Source organism: Zea mays, chromosome 1 (genome assembly GCF_902167145.1).
Source record: "Zea mays cultivar B73 chromosome 1, Zm-B73-REFERENCE-NAM-5.0, whole genome shotgun sequence".
Lineage (NCBI taxonomy): Eukaryota > Viridiplantae > Streptophyta > Magnoliopsida > Poales > Poaceae > Zea > Zea mays.
The window spans coordinates 170,779,890-170,797,608 of NC_050096.1; the positions used below are offsets into that span (position 1 = coordinate 170,779,890).

Sequence of the window (17,719 nt, forward strand, 5' to 3'; positions counted from 1 at the left end):
GGACGAAGCAAACCAAAGACAACAAGAACCTCCAGATCCCCCACGATGACGGTGGAGGAAGGCCACGGGTCGCGCGGCGGAACGACAGTCACCTTGTCAGCCATCGCCGAACGAAAGTGGTGGAGGCGGAGGGGATGAGGTGCGCGGTTTTCTTTTCCCTGGCTATTCTCTTAGGTTGCGGAAACCAAAGCAGAAGGCGAGCGCAAATGGCAGGGTAAAGAACCACCGTCGGCCCCTCTTTTGGGTATATAAAGGCCCGGGGGAGATCTATTCAAAACTTCGTCCGAACTCGCTGCGAAATTCAAACTCGAAGGTGAAACGCCCGTTCCTCGAACGACTCGAGCACGCGCAACGACCGCCCCACGAATCGTCCGTCCCGTCGCATTAACTCCTCGGCAGGGCGGGCGACACCTTTGGCAGGCGAAGCGGGCGTCGTTTCACCTCCGCCCTGATGACCGCGTCAAAAAAGGTGTGCCACACTATTTAAATTCATATCCTTTTCTGGATTCCTCTTTCTCTCTCTTGCTACGGGGATCGGGAAATGGGGTATTTCGAAAAGGATCCTTCTTAGCGAAGGAAATGGGCACCCGTGCCCTCCTACTGATCAGGGGTTCAAAGGCTAGCCCCTCAGAAGGGTTCGACAGCCGCCCCAGAGCACTCGGGCTCCGAGCCCATTACTGATCAGGGGTTCGAAGGCTGGCCCCTCGGAAGGGTTCGACAGCCGCCCCAGAGCACTCGGGCTCCGCGCCCTTTACTGATCAGGGGTTCGAAGGCTGGCCCCTCGGAAGGGTTCGACAGCCGCCCCAGAGCACTCGGGCTCCGCGCCCTTTACTGATCAGGGGTTCGAAGGCTGGCCCCTTGGAAGGGTTCGACAGTTGCCCCAGAGCACGCAGAGTGAGGGATGACTCTGGGTACATCCGTTACATGGTCGAGGCTCGGGCTACGCTCCCGAGGTACCCTAGGACATTTCTGAGACCAGCAGGAGCGATTTTGTAATGGAATCCCACCAGAGGGAGGCATCGAGCCCTCGGACCCTATCGAATGGGTCCGGGTCCGGCAAATCACCTGCAGGTACTTTTGGAGCGCGCCTTTGGGCCACTAGCCGACCCTTATCGAACGGGGCACAGGCGTCCACTCGGATCACCCGTTAGCAACTCACCGGAAACACCATGTTCGGCGCCCTTCGAGGGCAACATAGCACTTTCCCCCCTTCCTCCTTGCGGAAAGGCGACGAAGGGGCGTATAACAAAAGTCGAGACGATCCTTGATCGTCCTCTCGCTCCGTGCGGAGGCTCGGGGGCTGCTCTCACAACCTGGCTACGGCCAAACTGTTGACATCATCTACAAACCAGCCTAGAAACTCAGAACCTGACCATTCACTCGGGCTACGGCCAGGCCGCATGAGGGAACAACTAGGCAGACCGTAATTAGGGGTACCCCCAACACTCCTAAACACGGCTGGTAACCACCCTCAGCACAAACTGCAAAGACTGATGGGCGCGGTTTAAGTCAAGGCTTCGTCTACCCAAGGGACGCGATCTCGCCCGAGCCCAGCCTCGGGCAGGAACTATAGTCCCAAACGAATTTACGTCTCGCCCGAGGGCCTCCTCGGGCAGTGGGCGCACCCTCAGCTCGCCCGAAGCCCAGCTCGGGCAGGCTTCGTCGAGAAGCAACCTTGGCCAAATCGCCTTACCAACCGACCGTATCGCAGGCGCATTCAATGCGAGGATCGCCTGACACCTTATCCTGGCACGCGTGCCTCAGTCGGCAAGGTCGAAGTGACCGCAGTCACTTCGCCCCTTCACTGTCCGATCTGACAGGAAAACAGCGCCGCTCGCACCGCTCCGACTGCTGTGCCAACCACCCGGGTAAGGCTGACAACAGCCGAGTTCAGCCTCGGGCGCAACAGGAAGCTCCGCCTCGCCCGACCTTGGCCCTCGGCCTCGGGAGGAGGTCTCCGCCTCGCCCGACCCCAAGACTCGGCCTCAGCCTTGGCCTCGGGAGGAATCACGTCCTCGCCCGACCCCGGCCCCGGCCTCAGGAGAAGTCTCCGCCTCGCCCGACCTTGGGCTCGGACCGACCGTGCCACAGGGGATACATCATTACCCTACCCCTAGCTAGCTCAGGCTACGAGGGAACAAGACTGGTGTCCCATCTAGCTCGCCCCGGTAACAGGTAATGCTGGTTCCCTGCGTGCGTCCATGACGTCGATGGTTCTTAGCCCCCTACGGAAGCAAGGAGACGTCAGCAGGATCCCAGCCGCACCGCCAGCTGTGCTTCTACAGGGCTCAGGCACTCCTCCGACGGCCACATTATCGTGTACACAGGGCTCTAGCACCTCTCCGACAACCACGTTGGCATGTACACAGGGCTCAGGCACTTCTCTGCCAGACACGTTAGCGCATAGCTACACCCCCATTGTACACCTGGACCATCTCCTTGCATCTATAAAAGGGAGGTCCAGGGCCTTCCTGCGGGAGGGTCGCGCGGAGGGACGAGCAAACGAACAGGCTCACTCTCTCTCTCTCTCTCGCGAACGCTTGTAACCCCTACTACGAGCACCCCCTGGTGCGAGATAACACGAGCTGCATTTCCCTCTTGTGTTCCATCTTGCGCCAACCCATCTAGGCAGGGGCACGCAGCGACAAATTCACTGGTCGGCCCGGTTGAGGGTCCCCCGGGGTCCGAAATGCCGACAAGACACTAATAAACAAACTGACAAGTGACAAGTGATAGTTGCGGTAGTTTGGACCGAGCCTCGAGCCGACTCGTCTCGGCTCATTAGTGTAGCGAGCCACGGAATTAGGCTCGGCTCGGGCTCGTTTAGGCTCGTGAGCCTCACCGAACTGAGCCGAGCCAAGCCTGATCGAGCCCGAGCCGGCTCGCGAGCCTCGAGCTTTTTTCCATCCCTAGCCGCCACCCCAGGGGCAGTAGCAGCATCAACAGCAGCAGCAGCAGGGCAGCGAACGTCCCGCTTCCAGGGTCGCTGGAAGGTCTAGGGCCCCAAGTAAGTGTAGCCCTTTTTATTTCTTCATTGGTCTAGTTATCATGTCAACGGGTATTAACCCATCCTTTGCTCATCAGGGCCTCTTCTCCTTCTGCATCCAAAGTCATGCCTCCCCCGCCTCCGGCTGCTACCACCGAGACAGTGCCACCGGGCCCCCAGGCTCCAGTTGTGGATCCGGCTGCAGCGGCGCCAACATCAAGCGGTGCCACAGCGGCGGAGGGGGTCCCCACTGCCCCGACAGCTGCCACAGCCTCAGCGACGGCGATACCGTCGAGTACACCGTTGGCAGCGGCAGAAGAGGCCCCAGCCGCGCCCGTCGCCACTGTCGAGGCCGACGCAGGGGGCGCATCCAGCTCCAACCCGCCGCCCACTCCGGAGGAGACAGAGGTGATTTTCGGGCGGCGGCTCCGATCCGGCGCTGAGCCAGAAGCGGCGCCGATTCCCCTCTCTCGGGTGCTGTCTCGTGCCCATCAGGCCCTCCAAGAGACTGGGGCAGCGATCCTGCGGGAGTGGGAGGCGCTTGAGGCTGAACACCAGCGCCTCAGCGACTGGCGTACCCAGCTGGAGGAGCGCACCAAGGCAACGTCCCGCCAGTTCGCCTTCGAGCGGTCCGAGCTTGAGCGGGACCGCAAGGACTACCAGAAGGACCTCCAGAAGGTGTTCGCCCGGGAGCTGGAGGTGACCCGGAAGGAGAAGAGGCTGGCCAAGAAAGAGGTGCACTTGGGCCAGAGGGAGGAGGTCGCCATGGAGCTCCAGGAGAAGTTGAATGCCTACAACAAGATGCTGGAGGAGCAGCGGGACCAGCAGGCCGCGACTGTGGAGAACCTACAAAAGGTGCAGCAGGGGATTGATGACAGGGCCAGCAGCCTTGCCCTGGCCGAAGAGAACCTCAAGGAGAAGGATGCCTCCCTGGATAAGCGGGCGGCGGATCTCGCCTGGCGGGAGAAGGACCTCGCCTTCGGGGAGGAAATGCTTGAGAGGCGGGATAAGCTGCTGGCCGATTATGAGCTCGAGGTGGAGGAGAAGGATCGGGCGCTAGAGGAGAAGGAGCGGACGCTAGGGGAGCGGGTCCGCCAGTTTGAGGCGGCGCAGGCAGCGCAGGTGGCCCTAGGCTCCCAGGCTGTGGAGGCGATGAGGAAGACACTTGAAGATCTCCGGGCGGAGCATTGTGCCGAGGTCCAATGTATCGCCGCCTGGGCCGGCAAGGCGAGCTCGGCACTGGTGCCACTGGGGGTGAGCCCCATCCTAGTGTCAGAGCAGCCACCGTCCATCTCCGACGCGCTCCTGGTGCTAGATTCCGCCGCCGACCGCCTCCGACGCCTGGACCAGATCATTGGCGCCCGCCTGGAGGTCGAGGGCAGCAGACTCTATAGGTCGCTAATAGAGTACATCCTGACGTGCTTCTGGAGCCACGACCCGGCCATCTCCTTGGTGCCGGTGATCGCAGGTCCGGTAGCCGACACCGAAGACGTCGCCCGGGAAGGCGTACAAAATGTTGTGGATGCGGTGGCCGAGCGCTTCCAGCGGGATCCCGCCGATGATGAGTAGCTAGGTCTGCACGGAGAAAGCAAGGGTGCCGCTGGGAAGCGGCTTGTAATATATTTTGATTTTGTAAGATACTTTTAAGTACTACTTATCAAGCAATATTACAACTTATCTGCATGCTACTTTTCCTTTGCTATGTGCGTCGTTACCAACTTCTTCCCTGGTACTTGGCCCCCCTGGGATGTGGGCTCGACGTGTCGAGGCTGGATGCCAGTATTCTTAAGAAGGAATTGGTGACGTGGCCCCTAGGAGGTAATCTCGACTGGGACCCGGACCTGCACACAACCTTGGCTAGGAAGTTTTAGTAGCGCACCCATAGGGCCCACTAACTGGTATCTTTTATCCTTTGATTTACGCAACAGGACCGGCAGGACTTGGCCTGGAAGCCAAGCCGTGTGTCCGGACCCCCTGAATCACAGTTCTAGATACTAGGACACCCATCACAGAGTGGTGGAGCGTGTAGGCTTACGGTACGGGACTCGGCTAAGCGGCTTCACGGCTCCGGACCACCCCAGGGGGTGTGCGTCCACTCTCTAGAACCGGACCCCAGGTTCCCGAACCCATAGAGCTATAGTTCCAAATACTAGGATACCCATCGCAGAGTGGTGGATCGTGCAGGCTTAGGGTGTGAAACCAAGCTAAGCGGCTACACAGCTCTGGACCACCCCAGGAGGCGAGTACCCATTCTCTAGAACTGGCCCCCAGGCTGCCGGACCTGGCTACTCAATGCGGATGTCACTATACTAGTAAGGGAGGGAAACCGTATGGGGGGGTTAGATAAAAATAATGGTTGTAAACTTAAGTAGAATAAAACCATCACAAAGCAAATCTGGGGGGTGAATCTTCTCTTTATAACTTGATATTCATGAGCGTAAACCAATAGATCTGGTTTATGAGGGCGGACCTTACCGGGCTGGCGTACATATATGCGCTACCTAGTTACAAAGGAAGAAAACTGAATTCCCCAGCTTTGCTTTTATGGGAAAAACTTACGGAGGTGCTCTATGTTCCAGGGATTGGGCAGAGGCTCTCCTTCAGCTGTGGCAAGGCGGACACACCCGGGTCGGCACACTTCCGTCACCTTGAAGGGTCCTTCCCAGCTGGGGGAGAGTTTATGGAGCCCTTCTCGGTTCAGTACTCGCCTCAGGACTAGGTCCCCGACCCTGAGCTTCCTACTATGCACTAACCGTTGGTGGTAGCGCCTGAGCGCTTGGTTGTACCGTTGAAAGGGAAATAGGCTCACACCTTTTCCTAAATGATTTTGGTGGTTGAATTGCCCAACACAAACAATTGGACTAACTAGTTTGCTCTAGATTATAAGTTCTACAGGTGCCAAAGGTTCAACACAAACCAATAAAAAGTCCAAGAAAGGGTTCAAATAAAAAGAGCAAAAGACAACCGAAGGCTGCCCTGGTCTGGCGCACCGGACTGTCCGGTGGGCCACCGGACAGTGTCCGGTGCACCACCGGACAGTTTCCGGTGCACCAGGGAGATCCACTCCAAACTTGCCACCTTCGGGAATTTGGGAAGCCACTCTGCTATAATTCACCGGACTGTCCGGTGTAGCACCAGACTGTCCGGTGTGCCAAGTGGAGCAACGGTCGCCAGCGCAACGGTCGCCAGCGCAACGGTCGAGTTCAACGGTCGGCTGACAATGCTACAGTGCGCGGACTACGCGCGCAGAAGTCAGAGCAGGCGCAGATGGCGCACCGGACAGTGAACAGGACCTGTACAGTGCACCAACGGACTGTCCGGTGGCCCACATGTCAGAAGCTCCAACGATCGAACCCCAACGGTTGGGTGACGTGGCTGGCGCACCGGACTGTCTGGTGCGCTCGTCAACAGCAGTGTTCCCCAATGACCATTTTGGTGGTTGGGGCTATAAATACCCCCAACCACCACTCTTCAAGGCACCCAAGCATTCACTACTCCTCATTCAATACAAGAGCAATACACAACACTCTAAGACACAAATCAAAGCCTTCGATCAAATCAAAGTCCACAATTCAACTCTAGTTTTTAGGACATGTGAGAAGATCGGCTTGTGTTCTTTTGTTGTTCTTGTTGCTTGGTTGGCTTTCTTCTTTCTCTCATTCTTACTCTCAAAGCCTTGTAAGCAAAGCAAGAGACACCAATTATGTGGTGGTCCTTGCGGGGTCTAAGTGACCCGTGAAATCAAGGAAGGAAGCTCACTCGGTCTAGGTGACCGTTTGAGAGAGGGAAAGGGTTGAAAGAGACTCGGTCTTTGTGACCACCTCAACGGGGAGTAGGTTTGCAAGAATCGAACCTCGGTAAAACAAATCACTGTGTCATCTGCTCTTATTCGCTTGTGATTTGTTTTTCGCTCTCTCTTTCGGACTCGATTATATTTCTAACACTAACCCCGGCTTGTAGTTGTGCTTAAACTTTATAAATTTCATATTTGCCTATTCACCCCCCTCTAGGCGACTTTCAATTGGTATCGAAGCCGGTACTTCATTAGAGCCTAACCGCTCGAAGTGATGTCGGGAGATCATGCCAAGAACGAGATGGTGACCGGTGAGAAGCCCGCCATAAGCCGCGAGAAGGCGCCATCGGGAGAGTCCGGCAACAAGATGAAGGGATCCCCTTCACACAACAAGTCGCATCGGAGCGGCGACAAGAAAAAGAAAATGAAGAAGGTGGTCTACTATGAGACTGATTCTTCATCACCTTCTACATCCTGCTCCGACACGTCGTCCATCACTTCTAAGCGCCATAAGTGCAAGAAGTTTAGTAAGATCCCCCTACGCTACCCTCGCATTTCTAAACGCACTCCTTTACTTTCCGTCCCACTAGGCAAACCACCGGTTTTTGACGGTGAAGATTATTGTATGTGGAGTGATAAAATGAGGCACCATCTAACCTCACTCCACGCTAGCATTTGGGACATTGTTGAGTTTGGTGTGCAGGAACCATCCATGGGGGATGAAGGCTATGATTCGAACGAGGTAGCCCAAATCCGGCACTTCAACTCCCAAGACTACTATACTCCTCGCCTCTCTAAGTCGAGAGGAGTATAATAAGGTGCAAGGGTTGAAGAGTGCCAAGGAGATTTGGGACGTGCTAAAGACCGCGCACGAAGGAGACGAGGTGACCAAGATCACCAAGAGGGAAACGATCGAGGGGGAGCTCGGTCGCTTCATGCTTCACCAAGGGGAGGAGCCACAAGCCATGTACAACCGGCTCAAGACCTTGGTGAACCAAGTGCGCAACCTCAGGAGCACCAAATGGGATGACCATGAAATGGTCAAGGTTATTCTTAGATCACTCATTTTTCTTAACCCTACTCAAGTTCAATTAATTCGTGGTGATCCTAGATATAAGCTAATGTCTCCCGAGGAGGTTATAGGGAAGTTTATGAGCTTTGAATTGATGATCAAAGGCTCCAAACAAATCATTGAGCGAGGCGCCACCTCTACACCCGAGGTGCAACACGTTGCCTTCAAAGCAACGGAGGAGAAGAAAGAAGAGTCTACATCAAGTAGGCTCCCCATACGCCTCCAAGCTCGATAATAAGGAGATGGCTTTAATCACTAAAAGCTTTCGCCAAATCCTCAAGCAAAGGAAGGGGAAAGATTACAAGTCCCGTTCCAAGAAGGTGTGCTACAAGTGTGGTAAGCCCGGTCATTTTATTGCAAAATGTCCATTATCTAGTGATAGTGACAGGGGCGACGACAAGAAGGGAAAGAGGAGAGAAAAGAAGAAGTATTTCAAGAAGAAGGGCGACAATGCCCATGTTTGCCGGGAGTGGGACTCCGATGAGAGCTCCACCGACTCCTCCTCCGACGAGGATGCCGCAAACATCGCCGTCAACAAGGGCCTTCTCTTCCCCAGCGTCGGCCACAAGTGCCTCATGGCAAAAGATGACAAAAAGAAGGTAAAATCTAGAGCTTCCACTAAATATGCAACATCTAGTGATGAGGCTAGCTCTAGTGATGATGAGGATGATTTGCTCACCCTTTTTGCCAACTTAAACATGCAACAAAAAGAAAAATTAAATGAATTGATTAGTGCTATTCATGAGAAGGATGAACTCTTGGATAGCCAAGAGGACTTCCTTATTAAAGAAAATAAGAAACATGTTAAAGTTAAAAATGCCTATGCTCAGGAGATAGAAAAATGTGAAAAATTAACTAGTGAGCTAAGCACTTGCCATGACACTATTTCCAACCTTAGATTTGAGAATGATAAATTGATTGCTAAGGTTGAGAAATTAAATGTTAGTGATGACTCTCTTGTCAATCTTAAAAATGATAATGCTAGTTTACTTGCTAAGATTGACAAATTAAATGAATCAATTTCTAGCCTTAAAACTGAGAATGAAAAATTAATTGCTAAGGCTAAAGATTTAAATGTTTGCAATGTTTCTATTTCCAATCTTAGAGATGAGAATGCTATTTTACATGCTAAGATTGTTGAATTAAATACTTGCAAACCCTCTACATCTACCGTTGAGCATGTTACTATTTGCACTAGATGTAGAGATGTTAATATCGATGCTATTCATGATCACATTGCTACGATTAAACAACAAAATGATCATATAGCAAAATTAGATGCTAAAATTGCCGAGCATGAATTAGAGAATGAAAAATTTAAATTTGCTCGTAGCATGCTTTATAGTGGGAGACGCCCTGGCATTAAGGATGGCATTGGCTTCCAACAGGGAGGCAATGTCAAGCTCAATGCCCCTAAGAAATTGTCTAATTTTGTTAAGGGCAAAGCTCCCATGGCTCAGGATAACGAGGGTTACATTTTATACCCTTCCGGTTATCCCGAGCACAAAATTAGGAGAATTCACTCTAGGAAGTCTCACTCTGGCTCTAATCATGCTTTTATGTATAAGAGTGAGGCATCTAGCTCTAGGCAATCAACCCATGTTAAATTGCCTAAAAATAAATCTCCTATAGCATCAAATGAACCTAATATTTCATTTAAGACTTTTGATGCTTCTTATGTGCTCACTAACAAATCAGGCAAAGTAGTTGCCAAATATGTTGGGGCCAAACACAAGGGATCAAAGACTTGTGTTTGGGTACCCAAGGTGCTTGTTTCTAATGTAAAAGGACCAAAGACCGTTTGGGTACCTAAGAACAAGGCCTAAAATTGTTTTGTAGGTTTATGCATCCGGGGCTCAAGTTGGATTATTGATAGCGGGTGCACAAACCACATGATTGGGGAGAAAAGGATGTTCTCCTCCTACGAGAAAAACCATGATCCCCAATGAGCTATCACATTCGGGGATGGAAATCAAGGTTTGGTCAAAGGATTTGGTAAAATTGCTATATCTCCTGACCATTCTATTTCCAATGTTTTTCTTGTAGATTCTTTAGATTACAATTTGCTTTCTGTCTCTCAATTATGCAAAATGGGTTACAACTGTCTTTTTACGAATATAGGTGTTATTGTCTTTAGAAGAAGTGATGATTCAGTAGCATTTAAGGGAGTGCTAGAGGGTCAGCTATACTTAGTTGATTTTCATAGAGCTGAACTTGACACTTGCTTAATTGCTAAGACTAACATGGGTTGGCTCTGGCACCGCCGACTAGCCCACGTTGGGATGAAGAATCTTCATAAGCTTCTAAAGGGAGAGCACATTTTGGGACTAACAAATGTTCATTTTGAGAAAGACAGGATTTGTAGCGCATGTCAAGCAGGGAAGCAAGTTGGTGTTCATCATCCACACAAGAACATCATGACGACTGACAGGCCGCTTGAGCTACTCCACATGGACCTATTCGGCTCGATAGCTTACATAAGCCTCGGCGGGAGTAAGTACAGTCTAGTTATTGTGGATGATTATTCTCGCTTCACTTGGGTGTTCTTTTGCAGGATAAATCTCAAACCCAAGAGACCTTAAAGGTATTCTTGAGACGGGCTCAAAATGAGTTCGGCTTAAGGATAAAAAAGATTAGAAGCGACAACGGGACGGAGTTCAAGAACTCTCAAATTGAAGGCTTTCTTGAGGATGAGGGCATCAAGCATGAGTTCTCTTCTCCCTACACGCCACAACAAAATGGTGTAGTGGAGAGGAAGAATAGAACTCTACTTGACATGGCGAGGACCATGCTTGATGAGTACAAGACTTCAGACCGGTTTTGGGCGGAAGCAGCTAACACCGCTTGCTACGCCATCAAACGTCTCTACCTTCACCGAATCCTCAAGAAGACATCGCATGAACTCCTAACCGGTAAAAAGCCCAATGTTTCATATTTTAGAGTCTTTGGTAGCAAATGCTTTATTCTCGTTAAAAGAGGTAGAAAATCTAAATTTGCTCCTAAGGCTGTAGAAGGCTTTTTACTAGGATATGATTCAAACACAAGGGCATATAGAGTCTTTAACAAGTCCACTGGACTAGTTGAAGTTTCTTGTGACATTGTGTTTGATGAGACTAACGGCTCTCAAGTAGAGCAAGTTGATCTTGATGAGCTAGATGATGAAGAGGCTCCATGCGTCGTGCTAAGGAACATGTCCATTGGGGATGTGTGTCCTAAGGAATCCGAAGAGCCTCCACATGGACAAGATTAACCATCTTCTTCCATACAAGCATCTCCACCAACCAAAGATGAGGATCAAGCTCAAGATGGTGTAATGAATATCAAGGGGAGCCACCTCAAGAGGAGGACAATGATCAAGGGGGAGATGCTAATGATCAAGACAAGGAAGATGATGAGGGTCCAAGACCGCCACACCCAAGAGTCCACCAAGCAATACAACGAGATCACCCCGTGAACTCCATCCTCGGTGAAATTCATAAGGGGGTAACCACTCGATCTCGTGTTGCTCATTTTTGTGAACATTACTCCTTCGTGTCTTCTATTGAGCCATACAGAGTGGAAGACGCATTAAGGGATTCGGATTGGGTGTTGGCGATGCAAGAGGAACTCAACAACTTCACGAGGAATGAGGTATGGCATTTAGTTCCACGTCCTAATCAAAATGTTGTAGGAACCAAGTGGGTCTTCCGCAACAAGCAAGATGAGCATGGTGTGGTGACAAGGAACAAAGCCTGACTTGTGGCCAAGGGCTATTCACAAGTCAAAGGTTTGGATTTCGGTGAAACTTATGCACCCGTAGCTAGGCTTGAGTCAATTCGTATATTACTTGCCTATGCTACTTACCATGGCTTCAAGCTTTATCAAATGGACGTGAAGAGTGCCTTCCTCAATGGACCAATCAAGGAGGAGGTCTATGTTGAGCAACCTCCCGGCTTTGAAGATAGTGAGTATCCTAACCATGTTTATAAACTCTCTAAGGCGCTTTATGGGCTCAAGCAAGCCCTAAGAGCATGGTATGAATGCTTAAGAGATTTTCTTATTGCTAATGGCTTCAAGGTCGGAAAAGCCGATCCTACTCTCTTTACTAAAACAATTGCAAATGATTTGTTTGTATGTCAAATTTATGTTGATGATATCATCTTTGGGTCTACTAACAAATCTACTTGTGAAGAGTTTAGTAGGATTATGGTTCAAAAATTCGAGATGTCTATGATGGGGGAGTTGAAGTATTTCTTAGGATTTCAAGTGAAGCAACTCCAAGAGGGCACCTTCATCAGCCAAACGAAGTACATTCAAGACATACTCACCAAGTTTGGGATGCAGGATGCCAAGCCCATCAAGACACCCATGGGAACCAATGGGCATCTCGACCTCGACACGGGAGGTAAATCCGTAGATCAAAAGGTATACCGGTCGATGATAGGATCTTTACTCTATTTATGTGCATCTCGACCGGATATTATGCTTTACGTATGCATGTGTGCATGATTCCAAGCCGATCTTAAGGAAGTTCACCTTAGGGCCGTGAAACGAATCTTGAGATATTTAGTTCATACTCCTAAGTTTGGCCTTTGGTACCCCAGGGGATCCACATTTGATTTAATAGGATATTCAGATGCTGATTGAGCAGGGTGTAAAATTGATAGAAAGAGCACATCAGGGACTTGTCAGTTCTTGGGAAGATCCCTCGTGTCTTAGGCTTCAAAGAAGCAAAATTTTGTAGCTCTTTCTACCGCCGAAGCCGAGTACATTGCCGCAGGCCATTGTTGCGCGCAATTGCTTTGGATGAGGCAAGCCCTTAGGGACTATGGTTACAAATTAACCAAAGTTCCTCTCCTATGTGATATTGAGAGTGCAATCCGCATGGCAGATAATCCCATTGAGCACAGCCGCACTAAGCACATAGCCATTCGGTATCACTTTTTGAGGGATCACCAACAACGGGGGGATATCGAGATTGCTTAGGGTCTGTTTGGTTGGGTCATGGCTGTGAAAAAAGCTGTTGTGGGCTGTGAGCTGTGGAAAAAGCTGTTGTGGCCTGTGAGGTGTTAAAAAGCTAAAAACTGTTTGGTAGAAACCACTAAAACCCGTTAAAAGTTCTTCGATATATGTTTTCATAGTTCCATTTAAAAGCCACTAAAAGTAGGTCCAGAGGTGCTTTCAGTTTTGCATTGCGAGAAAGTCAGCTTTTAGAAAAAAACTGCTTTCTGGATCCAGCCCTTTGGTTTGGCTTTTGGCTTTTAGGGGAAAAAGGCAAAGCCAAAAGCCAAACCAAACACACCCTTATATTAACACCAAAGAACAATTAGCCGATATCTTTACCAAGCCACTAGATGAGAAAACTTTTACCAAACTTAGGCATGAGCTAAACATTCTAGCCGAATTTTTTTGTATTTTAGCCCTTAAAAAGAAGTAATATCACGTTTAGACCTAAAAAAATTTTAAATGCAGTTTTGGACCCTTAGCTCGGCGCCATAGCCTGTGGCGCCGAGCTAACACAGCTCGGCGCCATAGCCTATGGCGCCGAGCTCTGACGTGGCCGCAACGGCTAGTTACGGTCAGGGCTGACCTGGCTATGACGTGGCGGCGGCGCGGCCTCGTAGCTCGGCGCCACAGATCTTGGCGCCGAGCTACGAATTCCTATAAAAACGCCCGCGCGGCTGGCCGAGAGCAGCTCATTTCATCCCATTTCCAAACTTCGTCAAAATTTCCTGGATTCAAAGATTTGAGTTGGTTCACTTCGTAGACCAAGGTATGATTTCGAACTGATTCCTTTTGTATATTAGGTTGTTAGTTTAATAATTTGTATACACCTATTATATTATCATTTCGATTATTAGTTTGTGTAAACTTATTATAAAGCATAATAGGTATTAGTGATAATTATAATCGTTTATTAGATGAAAGACATGTACCGAGAAGCGTTGTGGCAGAAGAGAGGTCGTCCTCGGGAGTTATATCCGGACGTATCTAGTAAGGATGCTCCTGTTCCTCCTGAACTCCCCGTGCCTAACTGTGACTGTGGCAGACTGGCTTGGGTACATCAATCACAACATCCAGACACGGCTGCTCGCTGCTACTACCTTTGTGGCACTTTGGACGTACGTAGCTTATGACTTGTCACTTAATTTTGTTCGCGTTCATTATTTTGTAGATATGTAATAGTGCATCTTTCCATTATTTTAGGGACATCAGAAGTGTTTCTTTTTCCAGTGGATCGATGGTCCTGATAAATTTGACCCTCGATATCTTCTTTTCGTTAATTGGTTGAGTGGAAAGACCAGTCATGAGCGTTTTAAGCGTTGGGTACCTCCTCCCCCGAATCCTCCACCAATGACGGATGCGGAGAAGGAGGTTGCAACAGAAAGACGGATGGACTCACCGCCTCGATGCGATTGTGGAGACCGTGCTGTCATCGACGAAGACTGTGACAAGCAGTTCTGTTGTCCGAAAATTGATTATGTGAGCCCATTGATACGCTAAATGTATGAACTAGTTTTTATTTACAATAAATTACTAATTTTTTCTCTTGCAGCCATACGGGTGGCGTAAGTGTCGTTTCAGAGAGTGGTTGTATGGTCCTTTGTCCCATTGGCCAGAGCCAGAGGTAAAGGAAAAGAGATACATGGGGTGGGCGGCAGAAGAGGTCAAATTTGATCTAGTACTTTGCAAATGTGGTATTGAAGCTAAGTATGGATTAGTTCCTTCGGAGCTTGGTGTTGGATATTTTTGTGGACATATGGTCGATTACGATGAGGTTGGTATTTTTTTGCACCAGATGTAATGTTATAGCGGTACTTACTAATTTTTTTGTAGGAGACGAGGAAATGCAGTTGGGAGAGTTACGACGACAAAGGAGAGGTGATGCGCACAATAGAGTCCAAGAGAATAATGGGACAGAAGATGCGTTGTGGATCTCGGCTCGTTGATTCGTACATTAACGATCGCATACGTGACATGCGTAGGGAAGCAAAATCTGCCTTTTATGATAGCCCGAAGCGTGCAGAGTATAGGAGGTTGAAGGCGGCAGATGAGAAGAGAGCACAGGATGCAAGGGAATGGGAAGCGGCTCAAGCCGAGAAAAAGATGTTGGATAATCTTGCTGATCGCCTCAAGGGAAGTAAGTGAGATAAATCATATTATAATTATGTTAGTACAATTTATTTATCCTGACTTTGCTAACTTAATTTTCTCATTATATTTGCAGAGATTGGAAGCGGCGTAAACTATTTGGCCGATGAGGCGCATGCGAGATATGTTCAGGATAAAATGGCAACGGTTGAGCTAATGGAGCAGGAGGACGACGACACATCTAGATTGAGTGAGCTTATCGCCCTCGCAGAGGCAGGATTACATGAAGAAGAGGAGGACGACATGTCAAGGTTGAGTGAGCTCATAGCACTAGCTGAGGTAGGATTACGTGCTCAAGAGGAAGAGGATGAGTTTATGTCACAGGCCGCCGCAGAGGTAGAGGCAGCTTATTACAAGAAGAAGTCTGATGAGGCTGAGGCTGAGGATGAGCTATTCTCCCAAGCTGCAGATGAAGCAGAAGCCAATTATTACAAAAGAACTGGTGACAAGTGTGATGCAGGACAATGCAGCAAGTGGAATGAGGTTGTTGTTGAGGATTGCGCGACGGATGACTCCGAAGATGAGTTACTCATAGATTGTGATTCAGACTGAAGAATTGTAGCCTATTATGTAGTATTGACGTATCAAAAATAATTTAGAACTCTAAAGATGTGTTACTTATTGCTTATTATGTTTTTTACAGTTCACAAAATTTTTTTGCAAGAGTTCCCCATGTTTTATTAACAACCACAGTTCAAATAATCACATATTATAAGCATTTCAACATATAATACATCACAAAATAACATCTAATATAAAAACATCCACAGAACATAGTTCTTCATATAATGTCCACAAACAAAGTCCAAAATACAAGTTCCCCAACACATAGTCCAAAACACATAACATAGTTCATATTACAACGTCTCCAGCATAAGTCCAAATCACACAGTCCATATCACAAAAGTATTCATTTCCTCCTAGTCTTACCCTTGCCCTTGGCCCCAAGAGCGTCGGTGCCTGGAGTGTAAGGGTCTCGTGGACGCCTTCTACGTGGTGTCAGCTGTGATGGCTGAGTTGTAGGAGCATCCTGCAACTGAGACGGTCCAATCTCCACCTGACCTGCGGCGCCAGCGCCAGCGCCAGCGCCAGCGTCGTCGTCGTCGTTGTCGTCATCGTCGTCGTTGTCCTGGGCCACGTTCTCAAACGTGTCCCGCGTCGATCGCGACGAGCTGAGTCCTGCTGTAGATGGTCCAACTGCACAAATGGGATGCTGAATGTCCTGCTGCATACGAGGCACAGGCAGCTGCACGTCAACGCCCGCTAGAGATTGGCATCCACACCGAGCCGCTGCTCGACGAAGACGACGTGATACCCTCTGTAATCGAAATGTTAGTAAAAGACATATGTTACAACATACAAATAAACAAGTTTTCTATTAGACATTGATACTCACTGATAGTAACGATAGCGTAGTAGTATCTGAAGTTCTCTGTGAGATACGCTCGAGTTCAACAACAGATACGAGCATAGAGTTTCCCTATCACAAGTTAAGACATTAGGATGCTCAAAACTAGACATATCCCATTCAATTGAAATCTCTAATTTTAGTAAAGAAATAGTTACCACTCTATCAAGGATTGGAGCAGCCTCAATTTGGGACCCGTGCCGAGCAGCTATGTCGAAAGTTGTGTCTTCGTCGTCTGACGATTCTTGCTCGGCGTAGTCTGCAGTTGTCCACTGTCCCTTCAACTTGCACCTAGTCACACCAGAATACCAAATCAAATACCTCCGGAAGTTGCAGTTTGTGTGCGCCTGGTCATTCTCATAGTTCAGATCCCCCTGCTGGTCCCATTCATCAATGTAATCACGATGGTGCGTCTCGAAGTCCATGACCTTCTTCTGTCTCTGTCTGTCGAACCTGCAAAAGTTAGAACCATATATTAGCGACTAACTGATATTTCAATTATTAGTTAGAATAACAAGTGCATGTAGTAACTCACTTATGAAGTTCTATTGAAGTCGAGAATGGCTCCACCGGAAACTCCTGGCGCAATCCGAACTGTCGAGCAACTCTGTGGGGCAAGTGGTACTCAACAGCATAAAAACAGATGAGGGGACACCTCATGAGGTAGAGGTTCTCGTCTATTGAGCACATGCTGCTCAACTGTATGCTGGCGAAATATGGATCAAGATACGGTTGCCAAGTCACCTGCAAAAGTTTTAGAAAGCCCATGTAAGCACGCTGGTGTCGTGTGATAAAAGTAGAAAGGACATGTAAAAAGAAAAAAGGAGACAACTCACCATCGAAGGAGTAAGTGCGTCGAGCTCGTTTGAGTACTCCACGTAAGCACGCTGGTGTCGTGCGAATGGCTCCTCGACCTGGTCCCAGCGGTAAGCAGCCGTGGGCTTAAGCCGATGTCCGGCTACCACGAACCACTCACGAGGAGGAAACTCTCTGGGTCGCCCGACTGGTATGTGTGCCCACATCCACAGCTGTAGTAAGTAGACACATCCACCTAAGCTGGCGGTCCTCGACGAACGACGACAAGCCTCGCAAAGTTGCCTGTACAGGAAGGCCAACACTGCTGAAGCCCAGCTGTAACCTTCGGTCGTATCCCAGTCAGTCAGGCAGGGCAGAAACATCCATGACGCGCTGTCGCCTGTCGCGTCTGGAAAAAGAACTGAACCAAAGAGATGGAGAATCCAAGCTCGACAATGGTATCCAACCGTCTGCTCATCTGCACCAGGTGGACACTGCCCAAAGCTCTGCCTAAGCCAGGTCAGTGGGACTCCG

The 17,719-nt window shown here is 49.4% G+C and overlaps 1 protein-coding gene across 1 annotated transcript; it reads right to left on the reverse strand.

Annotated features, from left to right (window-relative positions):
- Positions 1 to 5,240: 5,240 nt before the first annotated feature.
- Positions 5,241 to 17,274, reverse strand: LOC103645034 (serine/threonine-protein phosphatase 7 long form homolog). Its single transcript, XM_020542606.2, has 4 exons — positions 17,227 to 17,274; positions 16,926 to 17,134; positions 16,700 to 16,843; positions 5,241 to 5,295 (listed from the first exon to the last, which is right to left on the reverse strand). Exons 1-4 carry the CDS (start codon positions 17,227 to 17,229, stop codon positions 5,241 to 5,243), a joined length of 411 nt encoding a protein of 136 aa, XP_020398195.2. The 5' UTR covers positions 17,230 to 17,274.
- Positions 17,275 to 17,719: the final 445 nt, after the last annotated feature.